The sequence below is a fragment of the Littorina saxatilis genome, linkage group LG15, assembly GCF_037325665.1.
Source record: "Littorina saxatilis isolate snail1 linkage group LG15, US_GU_Lsax_2.0, whole genome shotgun sequence".
In the NCBI taxonomy this organism is placed as follows: domain Eukaryota; kingdom Metazoa; phylum Mollusca; class Gastropoda; order Littorinimorpha; family Littorinidae; genus Littorina; species Littorina saxatilis.
Window position 1 is genome coordinate 2,369,624 of NC_090259.1, and position 15,000 is coordinate 2,384,623.

A 15,000-nucleotide genomic window follows, 5' to 3' on the forward strand; every position below is an offset into this window, starting at 1 on the left:
AGAGAGAGAGAGATTGATTGATTAATTGATTGATTAAACTTTATTACAGAAGGATGGAGATTTTAGGCATTGCCTAGTCTTACAATCTGTCCTTGCAAACAAAGACGAGAACAAAACAACACATGAAAAGAGTATATGGACACTACGAATTTGACGAAACATACATATGGTAATAAGTAACATTCAAAAGCAAATCAAAAGTTATAGATTAACTAAATAAAAACTATGAAGTATAAAGATAGCAAAAGTAACAATGATAATAGCAATGAAGGCAATGATGATGATTTCATGGTAATAAGATTAATAACAATAAAATAATAATAATGATAATAATGAGTGCAAAGTTACGTTCAATAAGAACATGAGGTCCTGAATAAAAACAACAACAGCAAGCAAACAAATAGCAAGTCAAGTGTAGAAAAACAACAATCATAAAAAGAGAATCGTATCCCGTATCTTTTTCCATGCATAAATTGCATACACGCATGCTAATATACATGTGAAGCTATAAGATAACGTTTATGTATTGATTAAATTAGGGTGGTTTAAGATATCGGAATAAACCAATTTACGAATTGCCACAATGTTACAATAACTGTTTCACTTTGAATCAGACTTCGAACAAATGTCTGTGTGTTTGTTTTTTAAAGGCCTTGACTGATGGAATATGTTTAAGTACAGTTGGAAGCGAATTCCATACTGAAGATCCGGAGAATGCAAGACTAGACTTGTACAAATCTAGTCGAGGGCGAGGTGGAATGAATTTACTGGAACCATACCTGTTGGTTGCCCTTTGAAATAGTGACTGAGTGACTGGTTGCCCTTTGAAATAGAGAGAGAGAGAGAGAGAGAGAGAGAGAGAGAGAGAGAGAGAGAGAGAGAGAGAGAGAGAGAGAGAGAGAGAGAGAGAGAGAGAGAGGAGAGAGAGAGAGAGAGAGAGAGAGAGCAGGGAGCAGAGGGAAGCATAGACAGAAATCCACATGTGTTCCTAGTCTGCCGGAATACATTTAGTCGAAATTGGCCCAATGTAAAAACAGACTACAAAGGTACTTTTTGATTGCAGGCGCAAGTGCACGTTTGTGCGTACGCACGTTTTTGCATGTATGTGTAACATTCGTAATTAGCTTCTATTGGTAAATCTGTTTTGTTTTGTTTTGTTGTTTTGCAGTGGCGAATTTAGGACAAACTTGTTCGGATACCATCGACTGTGTGACAGGCGCCACGTGCGAAGACACGACATGCAGTAAGTACCCGTCTCGTGTGTTTTGCTGAGAGAGACGATGATACGTTTTGGTCTTCACCCTCACGGTAAAACCATTAGGGGATTACTCCTGGCTGAGAGAGGCACACGACGGATTCCAATTAAGGCTGGAGTCTACCCACGAGAACAGGAAGTAGAATTAAAATACGTCTGTCGCCCCACTGACGTGCACCAAATTAAACACACAAAAATAGACAGCATTGTTTAATACCTGATAGAAAAACAAGTACACACACACACACACACACATACACACACACACACACACACACACATACACACACACACACACGCACGTAAACAAACAAACAAACAAACAAACATGCACTTACAAAACTACACAAGCACACACTGTATAATTCAGAAAGAGAGAGAGAGAGAGAGAGAGAGGAGGGGGGGAGATATAGGGGTGGCGGTGGAAAAGAAAAGAAAGAGTGCAGAGAGAGAGGAATGAAAAGAAAGGCGGAAAGAGAGGAGAAAAGGGATAGAGAGAACAGAACTTTATTTGACAAGGATACAGATTGAAGTGGGCACTGCTGACCAACTTGATGCCACACTTCGTGCTGCTCTTGATGTCCATGCCCCCGTTTCACGTCGCCCTGTCCGTCCGTCCAAGTCCGCACCGTGGTATTCCGATATCTGTGTCGAACTGCGTGATGCCAAATGTGACCGTAGGCGTGCTGAGCGTAGGTATCTCAAGACTGGTCTTACTGTTCATAAACAAATATTTCAAGGAGCAAAGGACATTGTAACTAAGTCAGTACACGCAGCAAAGACAACCTTCCTCCAAACCCAGATTATTGCCTGCGATTCAAGCAAAAAGCTGTTCGATATTTGCAGCCGGTTGACCGGCTGCAGTAAGGTATCCCCACTTCCCACTGTTTTCCCCGCTAGTCAGCTGCCAGATGTATTTAGTGAATATTTTATCAAGAAGGTTTCAGATATTCGTTCTGAACTTGATCAGATGGGTGCACATTCTGCTTCCTCCAGTCATGTTGATGTTCCCACTGATTGTTCTTTTACATCATTTCAGCCAATCAGTGAAAAAGACCTTAAATCCATTATTCTGAAGTCAAAACCAACAACTTGTCCACTTGATGCCATACCCACACCACTGCTCTTTGAGAATCTTGATGTGTTTTTGCCAACTCTTACTCAAATTGTCAATGATAGCCTGTTATCTGGTGTTTTTCCATCATTGTTCAAAACTGCACTTGTCAAACCACTTCTCAAAAAACCTAGTCTTGATGTCAATATTTTGAAAAACTATCGTCCTGTATCTAATTTATCATTCTTGTGCAAAGTTTTTGAAAAGGTAGTTTTGAAGCAGCTGTTGTCATATTTGAACACCCATGATTTGATCTCGCACTCTCAGTCCGCTTATCGCCCTTCTCATTGTACTGAGACAGCCCTACTTAAAGTAATCAGTGACATTCTGTCTGCTCTGGATGGTGGTGATGTGTCAGTGCTTACCCTACTTGACCTTTCTGCAGCGTTCGACACGATTGATCATGTCACGCTTCTCCATAGACTTCAGACTCTGTACGGCATCTCCGGTCCACCGCTGGCATGGCTCGAGTCCTATCTCATTGGCAGGACTCAGGCTGTGCTTGTCGATGGCCAGATGTCTGCTCCAGCCCCACTTTCTTTCGGCGTTCCTCAAGGTTCAGTACTCGGTCCCATCCTTTTCATCATGTACACTAAGCCCCTCTCCACACTGATTCAAAACCATTCTGTCTTAAATCAGTCTTTTGCTGATGACACCCAACTGTATAAACCCAGTCCCCCTGCAGAGACACATTCCGCCATCCAGACCATTCAGACATGCATCACTGATGTTAAATCTTGGATGATCGATAACAAACTTAAGCTGAATGATGATAAGACAGAAGTCTTACTGTGCAAAAAGAAGAACACTACATTTCCCTCTCCCCAACCCGTTTCTGTTCAAGTTGGCGACACCGACATTCTATTCTCCCCATCAGCTAGAAACCTTGGATTCACCCTTTCATCTGACATGACCCTTAACAAACATATATCTTTAGTCTGTAGAGCAGCTTATTTTGAGCTTCGTAAGATCAGCACCATTCGCCACACACTCTCCTCTCAAACAACTAACACTCTTGTCTGTGCCTTTGTTCTTTCTAAACTCGACTACTGCAACTCTCTTCTCTCTGGCTGTCCTCTGTATCTCCTGCATAAACTACAAAAAGTCCAAAACTCGGCAGCACGCCTCATTCTGAAAGCACGAAAACGAGATCACGCAACACCACTTCTTCACACACTGCACTGGTTACCTATTCAAGCCCGCATTGACTACAAACTGTCCACCCTCTGCTTTAACTTCTTTTCTGGCTCGTCTCCTGCTTACTTCTCTGAACTCCTCACCGTCTATTCTCCAGCAAGACAACTCCGTGCCTCTTCTGACTGTCGCATCCTCACCATTCCACACACCAAAACCAAAACATACGGACAACGCACTTTTACTTTCTGCGCACCCACACACTGGAATTCTCTCCCCTTTCACATCCGCCACTCTCAGTCACCCCAAGCATTCAAACGAGCACTTAAAACGCACCTCTTCAAGAAATACAACCCCTGATTTTGTTTTCTCAGTCCATCAGTAGGCTACATGTAGTGTATTTGTTGTTTTAGTGATAATGTGATAATGTGTATACACATTTAGGGCTGTTTTTCAGGATTAATAACATGTTCTGTTTGATTAAGGGTATTCAGCTGGTATTTCCTTGTTTTTACTACCTATTTTATTCATGTTTTTATTACTTAATTAGTGGAAGAATCTGTTGTAATGTATGTTTGATGGTGTATGCTTTTAATCAAGCGTTGCTGACTATGAATGTAGATGTAAATGCTTGTATAACTGTGTTTGAATTTTAAATGTGTCAAGCGCAAAGAGCATAATTGTAAAGTTATGATGTTGCGCTATATAAATGCTCATTTATTATTATTATTATTATTATTTAGAAAAAAAATCGACTTCTTTTCTTTACCAAATGTGATAATACAATTTAGAATGCTGACTTTTAGGGCCGCCCTTTTGTATGCTTTGCCAAAAATATATGTTTTGGGTTACCCAATGTGATGATAAGATTTCGATTGCTGAATCATTTATCTTTTAAATGCACGTTGATTTGTTAGCCTGTCATCAGTGTACTTGCAATGAGCGATTGAAACGAGTGAAGGGTATGCCAACTTGACTTTTGGGGCCGCCATTTTATATACTTCGCCAAAAATCGCGAATTGCACCTGGTTTTTACATTTAGCCAAGTTTTGACAAAATGTTTTAACGTTGACCGGTAATCGAGATGAGGGTCTGGTGTGTGTGTGTATGTATGTGTGTGTGTGTGTGTATGTGTGTGTGTGAGTGTGTGTGTGTGTGTGTGTGTGTGTGTGTGAGTGTGTGTGTGTGTGTGTGTGTGTGTGTGTGTGTGTGTGTGTGTTAAACTCTATGAGAAGCTTCCACGGCATGTATTGCAGATATTGCTTTTTGTCTGTTGTTTCAGAGAAGAATGCAGGAACATCCGATTGTACCGATTCTGGTACAACGCTTTGTGTGTCAACTGCCACCTGCGAAAACACGAAATGCGGTAAGTAGATGTTTGATTTTGTGCTTTGGATTGGTTCTCTCTTAAGTTGCCTTTTTGGCCTAATTAGAGCAAATTAGCTTTGATAGACATTCAGCAAAAATCTAAGTTTGCCCTGCACAGGTCAATCACGGGCGAGTGTTCGGCGATGAGATGCTCACGTGCACTTTCTTTCGCCTTTAATACCTCACACACACATACACACACACACACACACGCACGTGCACAAACAAACAAACAAACATGCACTTACAAAACTACACAAGCACACACTGAGGGCCCCAAAGGGGGGGTATCATCACGATCACGGGAAGGGAAATTTTAGCTTTCACGATCACAGTTACCTTGATTTTTGTTTTCACGATCACGAACACCAGTGGCAAATCACGGTCACGGTAAAAGTTGCATGTAGGCCTACAGAAAGCACGTGTCAAAGTAATCACAACCACACAGTAATTCGCTCCTCTGGATCTATTGTTTATTCAACACAAAGTGACAACTGTTGCACTTTTTTATTATTATTTTTGAATTCTCTTTCATGCACTCATAGAAATACATATCATGATTTGTAATCAGTAACAAGAATGTTGTTTTCATTGTTCTCTCTCTTTCTCTCTCATTCTCTCTCTCTCTCTCTCTCTCTCTCTCTCTCTCTCTCTCTCTCTCCTCTCTCTCTCTCTCTCTCCCTCTAATAACGCTTGAAGGGCCTCAAGTTGAGAGAGAGAGAGAGAGAGAGAGAGAGAGAGAGAGAGAGAGAGAGAGAGAGAGAGAGAGAGAGAGAGAGAGAGAGAGAGAGAGAGAGAGAGAGTCAACAATACCTGCGACACGACTGCCAACTAGTCTCGGCCCGCTCAAAGTAACAATGACCGAGACTTTCAGTAATTCCTTCGCGTGACGTCTAACCCTCTTACGCCATAATGTGACGTCTTCAAATGACGAAATGTTAAAGTTTCTACCACAGACATACACACGCAAGCACATACGTGCGTGTAACGTCTTCAAATGACGAAATGTTAAAGTTTCTATCACACACGCACGCACGCACGCACGCACGCACAGACAGACAAAAGTTAGCATCGCATAGGCTACACTTACGTGAGCCAAAAACAGAGTGAAAATTTATATAAAATTATCAACTTCCAGGAAAAGAAGAGTATTTGATGTATTTTGTTGAAATCTCGAGAGCTAGTCAGAGGTTATTTTCAGCAAGCTTCTTTGTGAATTAATGAAAATAGCCTTTAGCTTTTCTTTGAGATGTTGCTATTTTTATTTTTTTGCAGTAGAAACTCGGGGTCAACACTGCTAAAATGTTACAAATACAGTTTTAGCTGTCGTATATTCATGTGTATGTGATAACATTTTTAGCTGTGGACCAAAACGAGTCCGTTTTAGGAGTCAAGTTTAGAGTGAACGCATGCCAACAGTGCAAAAAGATTAAAAAATATATTAAAAAAAAGGCTAACGGTTTTAATGTGTGTGTTTCTGGAACTGTTTTGACATTTACATGTTATTCATAGAGAGTGAATACAGCGAATGGCATTTGTTTAAGCGCTCTAGCACCATTCGTTTGTCAGAACATGGGTGGTCCAAATTAGACAGTGGTCCATATTAGGCCCTACAAATGTCAAAGTTATGAAGCGATTCAGCCAAGTTGTTTTTCTTTCTCTTATTTTCTTCCTATTTTCTTTTTTTATGGTCCAGGTTATTTTACTCAATTACCGTAAAGTACCTTGTAAGCGCCCAGTATCGAGTATGCGCCCACCCCCCACTTTACACCATTGAAATCAGGGGAAATAAAAATTCCGCACTTGATCTGCTAGTTTTGTGAATGATTTCCCTTTCTTGCAAACCCTATCACGTGTGTCTGCACGCCTTGGATCTAAACGCCTGTGCAAGTCAATAATTACCAGATGCCGCGGATCAAATCGTACACCGTAAGTTGCATTTAAGCTGTCAGCTCTTGACTATTTGGATAATAACGCCAATGGAAATATGTCGCAAACAGCAAGTGAGTTTGGGGTAGATAGAAAAAGGATACGAGAATGGCGAGAGAATCACTATACCCTGTTACGTCACCAGGCCGGACAGGAAAAGAAGAAGCGAAAGTTACATTACGCGGTCGTCGCGTCAGAAGATCAGAAGATCTCTCTCTGATTTATCTCTCTCTCTCTCTCTCTCTCTGATCTCTCTCTCTCTCTCTCTCTCTGATTTATCTCTCTCTCTAATCTCTCTCTCTCTGATTTATCTCTCTCTCTCTCTGATCTCTCTCTCTCTGATTTATCTCTCTCTCTCTCTGATCTCTCTCTCTCTGAACTCTCTCTCTCTCTGATCTCTCTCTCTCTCTCTGATCTCTCTCTCTCTCTGATCTCTCTCTCTCTCTCTGATCTCTCTCTCTCTCTCTAATCTCTCTCTCTGATCTCTCTGTGATCATCTCTCTCTCTCTCTCTCTCTGATCTCTCTCTCTGATCTCTCTCTGATCTCTCTCTCTCTCTCTCTCTCTCTCTCTCTCTCTCTCTCTCTCTCTCTCTTTCTCTTTCTGCCGAAAATAGTATTTGGCCAAGTAAAATAGACTGCTGCCCATATCCAGAAGACGTACCCCTTGTTCAAGGGAAACAGAGACACAGTGCGGCCGACAGCGGCACCTCTGCAGACAAGAAAAGGATGCGACGACATTTGTCTCCCTAAGCTCTTCTAATGACAATACGAACAAGAAAAACAATGGAAGATGAAAAAAGAAAGAAGATATGATTACGAAGTGATCAAAGATCACATTTCTTACTGAAAACTGCTCGTGCATAGGGTGTAGTACCTAGTAAGCGCCCACCCCCTACTTTGGGTCGGAATTGGTGCACTGGGGGGGTGGGCGCTTACAAGGTACTTTACGGTAACTACAAATAACAATATCGCTTACAATGAATTAAATACAGCTTATAGAGTACAACAAGCTAAGTTTATAAACGTGTGGTTTTTTTGTTCCTCGAACACTCACACAAAAATGCTTCTTATCTGTATTGTTTTGTTTGTTTGTTTGCTTAACGCCCAGTCGACCACGAATGGTGAAAGCAGGGCGGTGTTGCTTTGACATTTAACGTGCGCCACACACAAGACAGAAGTCGCAGCACAGGCTTCATGTCTCACCCAGTCACATTATTCTGACACCGGACCAACCAGTCCTAGCATGCACTAACCCCATAATGCCAGACGCCAGGCGGAGCAGCCACTAGATTGCCAATTTTAAAGTCTTAGGTATGACCCGGCCTAGCTGGGTTCTAACCCACGACCTCCCGCTCACTGGGCGGGCGCCTTACCACTAGGCCACCGTGTTGCGGTTTTCTTATCTGTAACTACCTATTAAAAATACTTTCCAACAGTAAAAACGATTTTTTTAATATATATACTAACGCACATCTTTCCAATGAAGATAAGGTGATTTAATTTATACATAGTTGTCTTTTTCACCATTACAAAATGTATACCAAATAAAACATCACTAACTTTCAAAACAATCTAATTTCCAAAGTACAAACAAATAAATTCTTCAATAAACTTCCAAAATCTGTATACAACTGGGCATTCAAAAAAGAAGTGTTCAATGAAATCTATTACATCAAAACAATAATTACACTTATTAGTTTCTGTTATTTTCATTTTACACAGGAGAATGTTGGTCGGATAAATGTTGTGCATAATTTTCCAGTGTAAAACTCTTAATCCCGTTTTTGTGTGTAGATTGATAGGCATCAACTATTCAAAACCGTTCATCAATTTTTACATTTAGCTAGCTTTCTCTTCCAAAATCCTCCAGAACATGGTACATTTGTTTTTATATCAAATAATATCTTTTTCCTATATTCTCGGGCACTTGACACATTTTTGCCGTTAAACAGGGGTATGGAATCACAAACATAATCATTCATATTTACAACATTTTCCCTCATAAATGACAATACAGCAGATTTTACAACATTATACTCAAGAATTCGGTTTGGCGAATTTCCAATCAAATCACATAATTATACCCTTGGTATGATAATATATGTCTCCCGAACGTACAATATCAGTTAATACCAATACACCTCGCTGTATCCAACTTTCATAAAATAAAACTTTGCCACTATACATATTATGCATGCATTATTCCATAATAAAGTCGGTCCGACTGTACCACGATCACAGTGGTTATTATCCAGCTAATACTTTAACACCGCTTTGCAAAAGTGCGATTTCACTAGGTCCAACCCTTTAAGTCTTGCACTTTTTACATTCGATAAAAAACATTCAAAATGCTTTCCAAAAACAAATACAGTGGACGCCGCTTAATAAAACCGCGGTTAATAGAGCCAGCCGCTTATAAAAGCCGATTTCAGACGGTCCGGATTTTTCACTATATCTTATGTATTAGAAAAAGCCGGTTAATAAAACCAACCCGCCGCTTATTAAAGCCAGTTTTCTCAGAGAAATCACGTAGTTTGTGACTAAAACTCACATTATTTTGTTCTGATGTGGAAGACGACCAACAAACAAACACTCATAAAATCGTTCTTCTCTGCCGAGTAATGATTCGTGACGGTGACAGTGAAATTATTGATGTACCGAAGTGATCAAAGTACACGTACATGTACATAATTAAAACAAAAGTTCCACATCCTTCGTGAAGTTTTGTTTAGATTCAAACAAGTGTAAATGACGAAAGAAAGTGACTGAGTGACGTAAACAAAAGAGAAGATTTTTTTTTCTTTCGAAAATGACGTATTCCTGGACCGCCGGTTAATAAATCCGCCGCTTATTAAAGCCATTTTTCGTCGGTCCAGAAGTGGCTTTATTAAGCGGCGACCACTGTACATAATTTTTGGGGTGAAACTCCAATTATTATTTTCATTTGATGTACTCAGTTGTAAAACCCATTGTAATAAAAAAAGAAAATTGCATTTGCCTAATATCGATCCTTTTTAGGCCACATTTTTCAATTTCAAAACATAAAACGTTTCTGTTCACCTTTTCAAAGGCCTTCTGATTACAATATCTTTTTCGCCACAAAAATCTAAGCAATAACGTATTCGCTTCATTCAAAACACAGTCAGGTGATACAAACGCTTGCATAATATACACACATTGTGAAATTAATAACGTTTTCACAATACATATTTTCCCTAAAATGCTCAGATTTCGCTTCTTTCATGCGCAAACCAATCGCTTATTATTCCGTATCCTTCCAATCCAATTATCTTCCATCAAAGAATCACTCTGATCATTACAAAACTATGCACCCAAAATCTTCAACATTTTCTTCCAAACAAACTTATAAAATGTTTCATCACAATGTTTCCTGGCCTACTACCCAACCACATCGCCTCAGACTGTATCTTATGTATCCGTGAACCTGAAAAGCCAGAAAAGTCATTCATTATTTGAAGTGCATAATACATATCGATTTCATCCTTTAAAGAAAGGGTGATATCGTCTGCATACAGAGCAATTTTAATAACGGTTGCAATATTAACATTATTCCATAACGAAATTCCTCTAATACGTCTACTCTGTCTCGTTTTCGATGTCAACATTAACAATGCAATGGCCAGTACAAAGGCCAGACATGAAAACGGGCACCCTTTACAAATCCCGGCTTTCACATCAAAACAATCAGACAAGCATCCACAATATTGCACAGAGCTAACCGTGTCGTTCATACACATTCACCCATTGAACAAATTCTGATCCAAACCCGAATTTTTAAAAGGCTTTTATAATAAACTATGTTGAAATACTATCAAACGCTTGAACACAGTCAATTGCGACTACTAGACTAGGTTGATTTAACTCGTGTGACTGTTCGATTACATCATCAATTAACCCCAATATGGTAGACACTTTTTTGCCTTTAATATATCCGACTTGATGTTTCTGAACAATATCACCAATAACTTCCTGACCTTTTTGCCAAACATTTGGCTATCAGTTTATAATCGCTGTTTGCAAGGGAAATGGGTCTCCAATTCTTCAACTAATTTTTAGGCAACTCCTGTCCCTTGTGTATTAGGGTAATGACAGCTTTGCGCTGCGTGGAAGACAATTTTTCATCGTTAAAACTTGCATTAAAAGACGCGATTAACAATGTTCTGATGCGGGTCCAAAACACTTGAAAAAATTCTACAGTAAATTGCGTGTCCGTCCCCTGTAGAGTGTAATACCATCAATCCCAGGGTCCAATCCAGACTTCATTTGTTCAAGTGCAGCGAGAGCTTCGGCCTCAGTTATTAACCCTTCACACTCATTTCTCTGCAAATCTGAAATCTGTAATGTTGTCACATCAGAGAAAAACTGATCCACCTTCTCATCCATGTTTTCAACGTTTACTCTTTTTTTGTACAAATCAGCATAGTAATTGTTTTGTGCGTTCAGAATTTCACGCTGGTCAGTTATCACTTGCCCAGATACACACTGTATACTGTCCATTATCTTCGCATTTGCTCTGGTTTTTTCAAGGTTGAGAAAATACTTTGTGTTCTTCTCTCCTTGTTCTACCCACTTACCCACAACCAAGTTGTATTAGCAAACAAAAGGGCGCTTGAGACGAGGAGAAAAAGACAGAAACTCGGCTCCCTCTCAGTCAATCAAACACGACAAAGGTGTTTTGGAATTACGCGCTAATGCGTGCTCGCCTGTTTGGTTTAAACAAAACTTTATTCAATTTTAATCATGATAAGAACAATGCATGGATGATGACATACTCAAGCATATAATGCTTATTTTAGGCAATCATAGTAATTACAAAACAAAGGTTAGCATGATGGCAGAATAAATACATTAACTCATTTCAGGAAACGAAGAAACAAAACAAAATTGCTCGCCTGTTTGAACCCTTTGCATGTGTGTAACTTTCCAATACATGTAGTTTCTATTTTTTAAATTGTTAAGGTGTTGTTGTTTTTTGCAGTGGCGAATCTAGGAGAAAGTTGTGAGGGTAGCATCAACTGTGTGACAGATACCGACTGTGACACCACAGACTCGACATGCAGTAAGTACCCGTCACGTGTGCTTGTCGAGAGAGCTTCAATCAAATGGCGTGTTTCTGATCACTAGCACATGCCACGGTTTTGGTGTGTGAGATAAGGTCAGCTGAGGTATTGGGTGATCATATAAGCCCCACTACATTTCAGGCCTGAAAGTGACGAGTAGAAATGTTCATCTAGACGCCAAATGCGAGTCAAGTTGCTGAAACAAATTGTTGGTTTGGCTAGGAAAGTTTGCTCTCTGGCTAGTACATTTTCAGAATCACAAGCCAAAGGCGAGTACACCGTTTATGAGGTAAAATACCACATTGCTTTTAAAATCAGCTCCCCCATAGCTGTTACAACCAACCCTGGCATTGTCATTAGAACCAGCTCCCCCATAGCTGTTACAACCAACACTGCCAATGTCATTGGAATCAGCTCCCCCATAGCTGTTACAACCAACACTGCCAATGTCATTGGAACCAGCTCCCCCATAGCTGTTACAACCAACACTGCCAATGTCATTGGAATCAGCTCCCCCATAGCTGTTACAACCAACCCTGGCATTGTCATTAGAACCAGCTCCCCCATAGCTGTTACAACCAACACTGCCAATGTCATTGGAATCAGCTCCCCCATAGCTGTTACAACCAACACTGCCAATGTCATTGGAACCAGCTCCCCCATAGCTGTTACAACCAACACTGCCAATGTCATTGGAATCAGCTCCCCCATAGCTGTTACAAGTATAGTCCCATCACAGCTGTTACAACCAACTATGCTATAGTTATAGAATATGGGCTTCCCTTTTGCTGTTACAAACAGCTCTGGCACAGCTTTTACAGCCAATGCTGTCATTGTCATGCGAACCAGCGCTGCCATTGCGATTACAACCTGTAGCAACTTGTGTCTCACAGCACTGTTCATATTCAAATCTATTTACATCATTTTAACATCGAATGCATTGACTTAAAATGTTTTGAACCAGTTCACTTTTCAAAAGACTTAGTGTCAGACGAAAAAGCAAATAGTTTCAAGAGCGCCAAAAATCCTGACTTTGAAATGATAAGACCTGTCCCTACAGAGACAATGTTTTATAGCTATTCCCTCTGTTGCAGGCATCCCCGTATCAAACTCAAGTTGAACATTTCAAATCAAATGATATTTTGTTAAAATGAACTATTTCTGAATCATACTTGCTTGCTCTCCAGGGACAAAGGTCACAAAAGCAGGCAGTGCTTGCTCTGAGAAGACCACGTTCTGTGACCCAACCACACTCACCTGCGATGGTGAAAATTGCAGTAAGTACACACACACACACACACACGCACACACACACACACACACACACACACACACACACACACACACACGCACACACACACACGCACGCACACACACACACACACACACAAACCACCACCACCATCACCACAACCAACAAAACCAACAAAAACAACAAAAACAACAACAACAACAGCAACAATAAACCAGTCGTGTCTAAAAATAATGCGCAACTCCCAAGTGATCTTGTCTGCTTACTGCGAGGAGGGCCGTGCACTCCAGGAAGCAAGGCTCACTGCTATTGTCCTAATGCTATTGTCCTAATGCTATTGTCCTAATGCTATTGTCATAATGCTATTGTCCTAATGCTATTGTCCTAATGCTATTGTCCTAATGCTCTTTGTCCGAGTTGCAAGGTGCCGGTGTAGTCGGGAAATAACACTGCAGGAAAAAAACACTACAACAGTGTTTTTCCCCCAGTAAAATATCACTGGGAGTGTTATTATCCTAGGAAGATTACACTCCTTCACCCAGGTAAAAATGACTACGCCAAGGAAATTAACACTACCCCAGGGAAAAAAGACTGCTCTAGTTTAAGTGTGCACTTGCAAACAAAAATGATTAAAATTCTTTGAGAACACGTTTAACACTCGCATGGAACAACCCTGTGCGCACAGAGGTTCACCAAATACATTCTCTCTTGGGTTTCAGCTCTGTTGTCAGGGTTGTGATCGAGCCACCTTTGAGTATACACGCTGATCGTGGTGTTCAGGTACATGGCAGCTGCCATGAGCTCTGTTTCCGTAGCCCAGATACCATTTGCTGCCATCTTTCTCGATCTGAGGTATTCTTCTGTGTCCATACCAATATAACGGCCCAAAATGTCTTCGTTGTGTTTGATGGTTTCTATAACTGCGCGTCGGATCTTTTCATGAAAATCTTGAGACCCTGCGACCTCCAGGCTTAGCGCTCTGAAAAAACAGTTCCCGTCACCAATAATTGTTTCTGTTTGACGCGGAGCACCCACTTTCGTTTTCGGTCTGAAGGGCATTCTTTTAGGTGCGGCTAACCCCAGAGTCTTGCATTTCAGTCTTCTCCATGTGGAGTTCGTTGGGGTAAACTGCTTTGGAGGCGCAGGGTCAACCCTAACAATGTGTGGTTCTGATGAACGGTCAGGTTTCACCCGTTTGGAAGAGTCATAAACAGGTTCGGCTCTGTTCTGTCGCTTTCTCTTGCTTGAGCACAATTCACCTTTCCCGTCTTGCATCAACTGCTGATTGATGTTGACGTAATCAGACGATGAACTCTTGGGAACACTAGCACTGGCACTGCAGGAAGTGTCGAAAATGTTGGCGTCGTCAGTCGATGAACTCTGCGGAACACTGGCACCAGTATTCATTGAAGTTTGTGGACCGCAGTCGTTTGCAGCTTTGTACGGCTTTAGATTAACGCCATGTACTGCTTGCTTTAAGATTGTGCCGTCAGGGGTTTTCAAAATGTAAGTCTGATTTTGATTGACAGCATGTACCACATAGGGACCTTGCCACGGAGCCTTCATTTTCCCCCCTTTCCTATCCGCGCGACGCAGATTCCACAGAAGTACCTGCTCATCCACCACAAACATTCGCTTTTGGCCGTGGCGCTCTTCGTAGTCACGTTTCTGTCTGTCTTGCGCCTGAGTGATGTTCTCTGAAACTGTGTCTTTCATGACAGTGGACAGCTGCCTGATACTGTCCAGCCTTTGCTTGATATCATCAGGACAAGACGTGTCTTCACAACCTTCGAAGACGCTGACATTAACGTCGTTGCCATCGGTGCTGGATGAGCAGATGGGGTCAATTTCGTCCCCAATCGGTAG

At 41.0% G+C, this 15,000-nt stretch overlaps 1 protein-coding gene across 1 annotated transcript in view; it reads left to right on the forward strand.

Moving 5' to 3' along the window:
- The window catches only part of LOC138948410 (prion-like-(Q/N-rich) domain-bearing protein 25), a 47,259-nt gene that overhangs the window by 9,110 nt on the left and 23,149 nt on the right, over positions 1–15,000 (forward strand). Inside the window, exons 3-6 of the mRNA XM_070319946.1 lie at positions 1,169–1,243; positions 4,786–4,869; positions 11,801–11,881; positions 13,070–13,159. Of these exons, the coding sequence (XP_070176047.1) occupies positions 1,169–1,243; positions 4,786–4,869; positions 11,801–11,881; positions 13,070–13,159 (330 nt within the window). The remainder of the gene's footprint in view (positions 1–1,168; positions 1,244–4,785; positions 4,870–11,800; positions 11,882–13,069; positions 13,160–15,000) is intronic.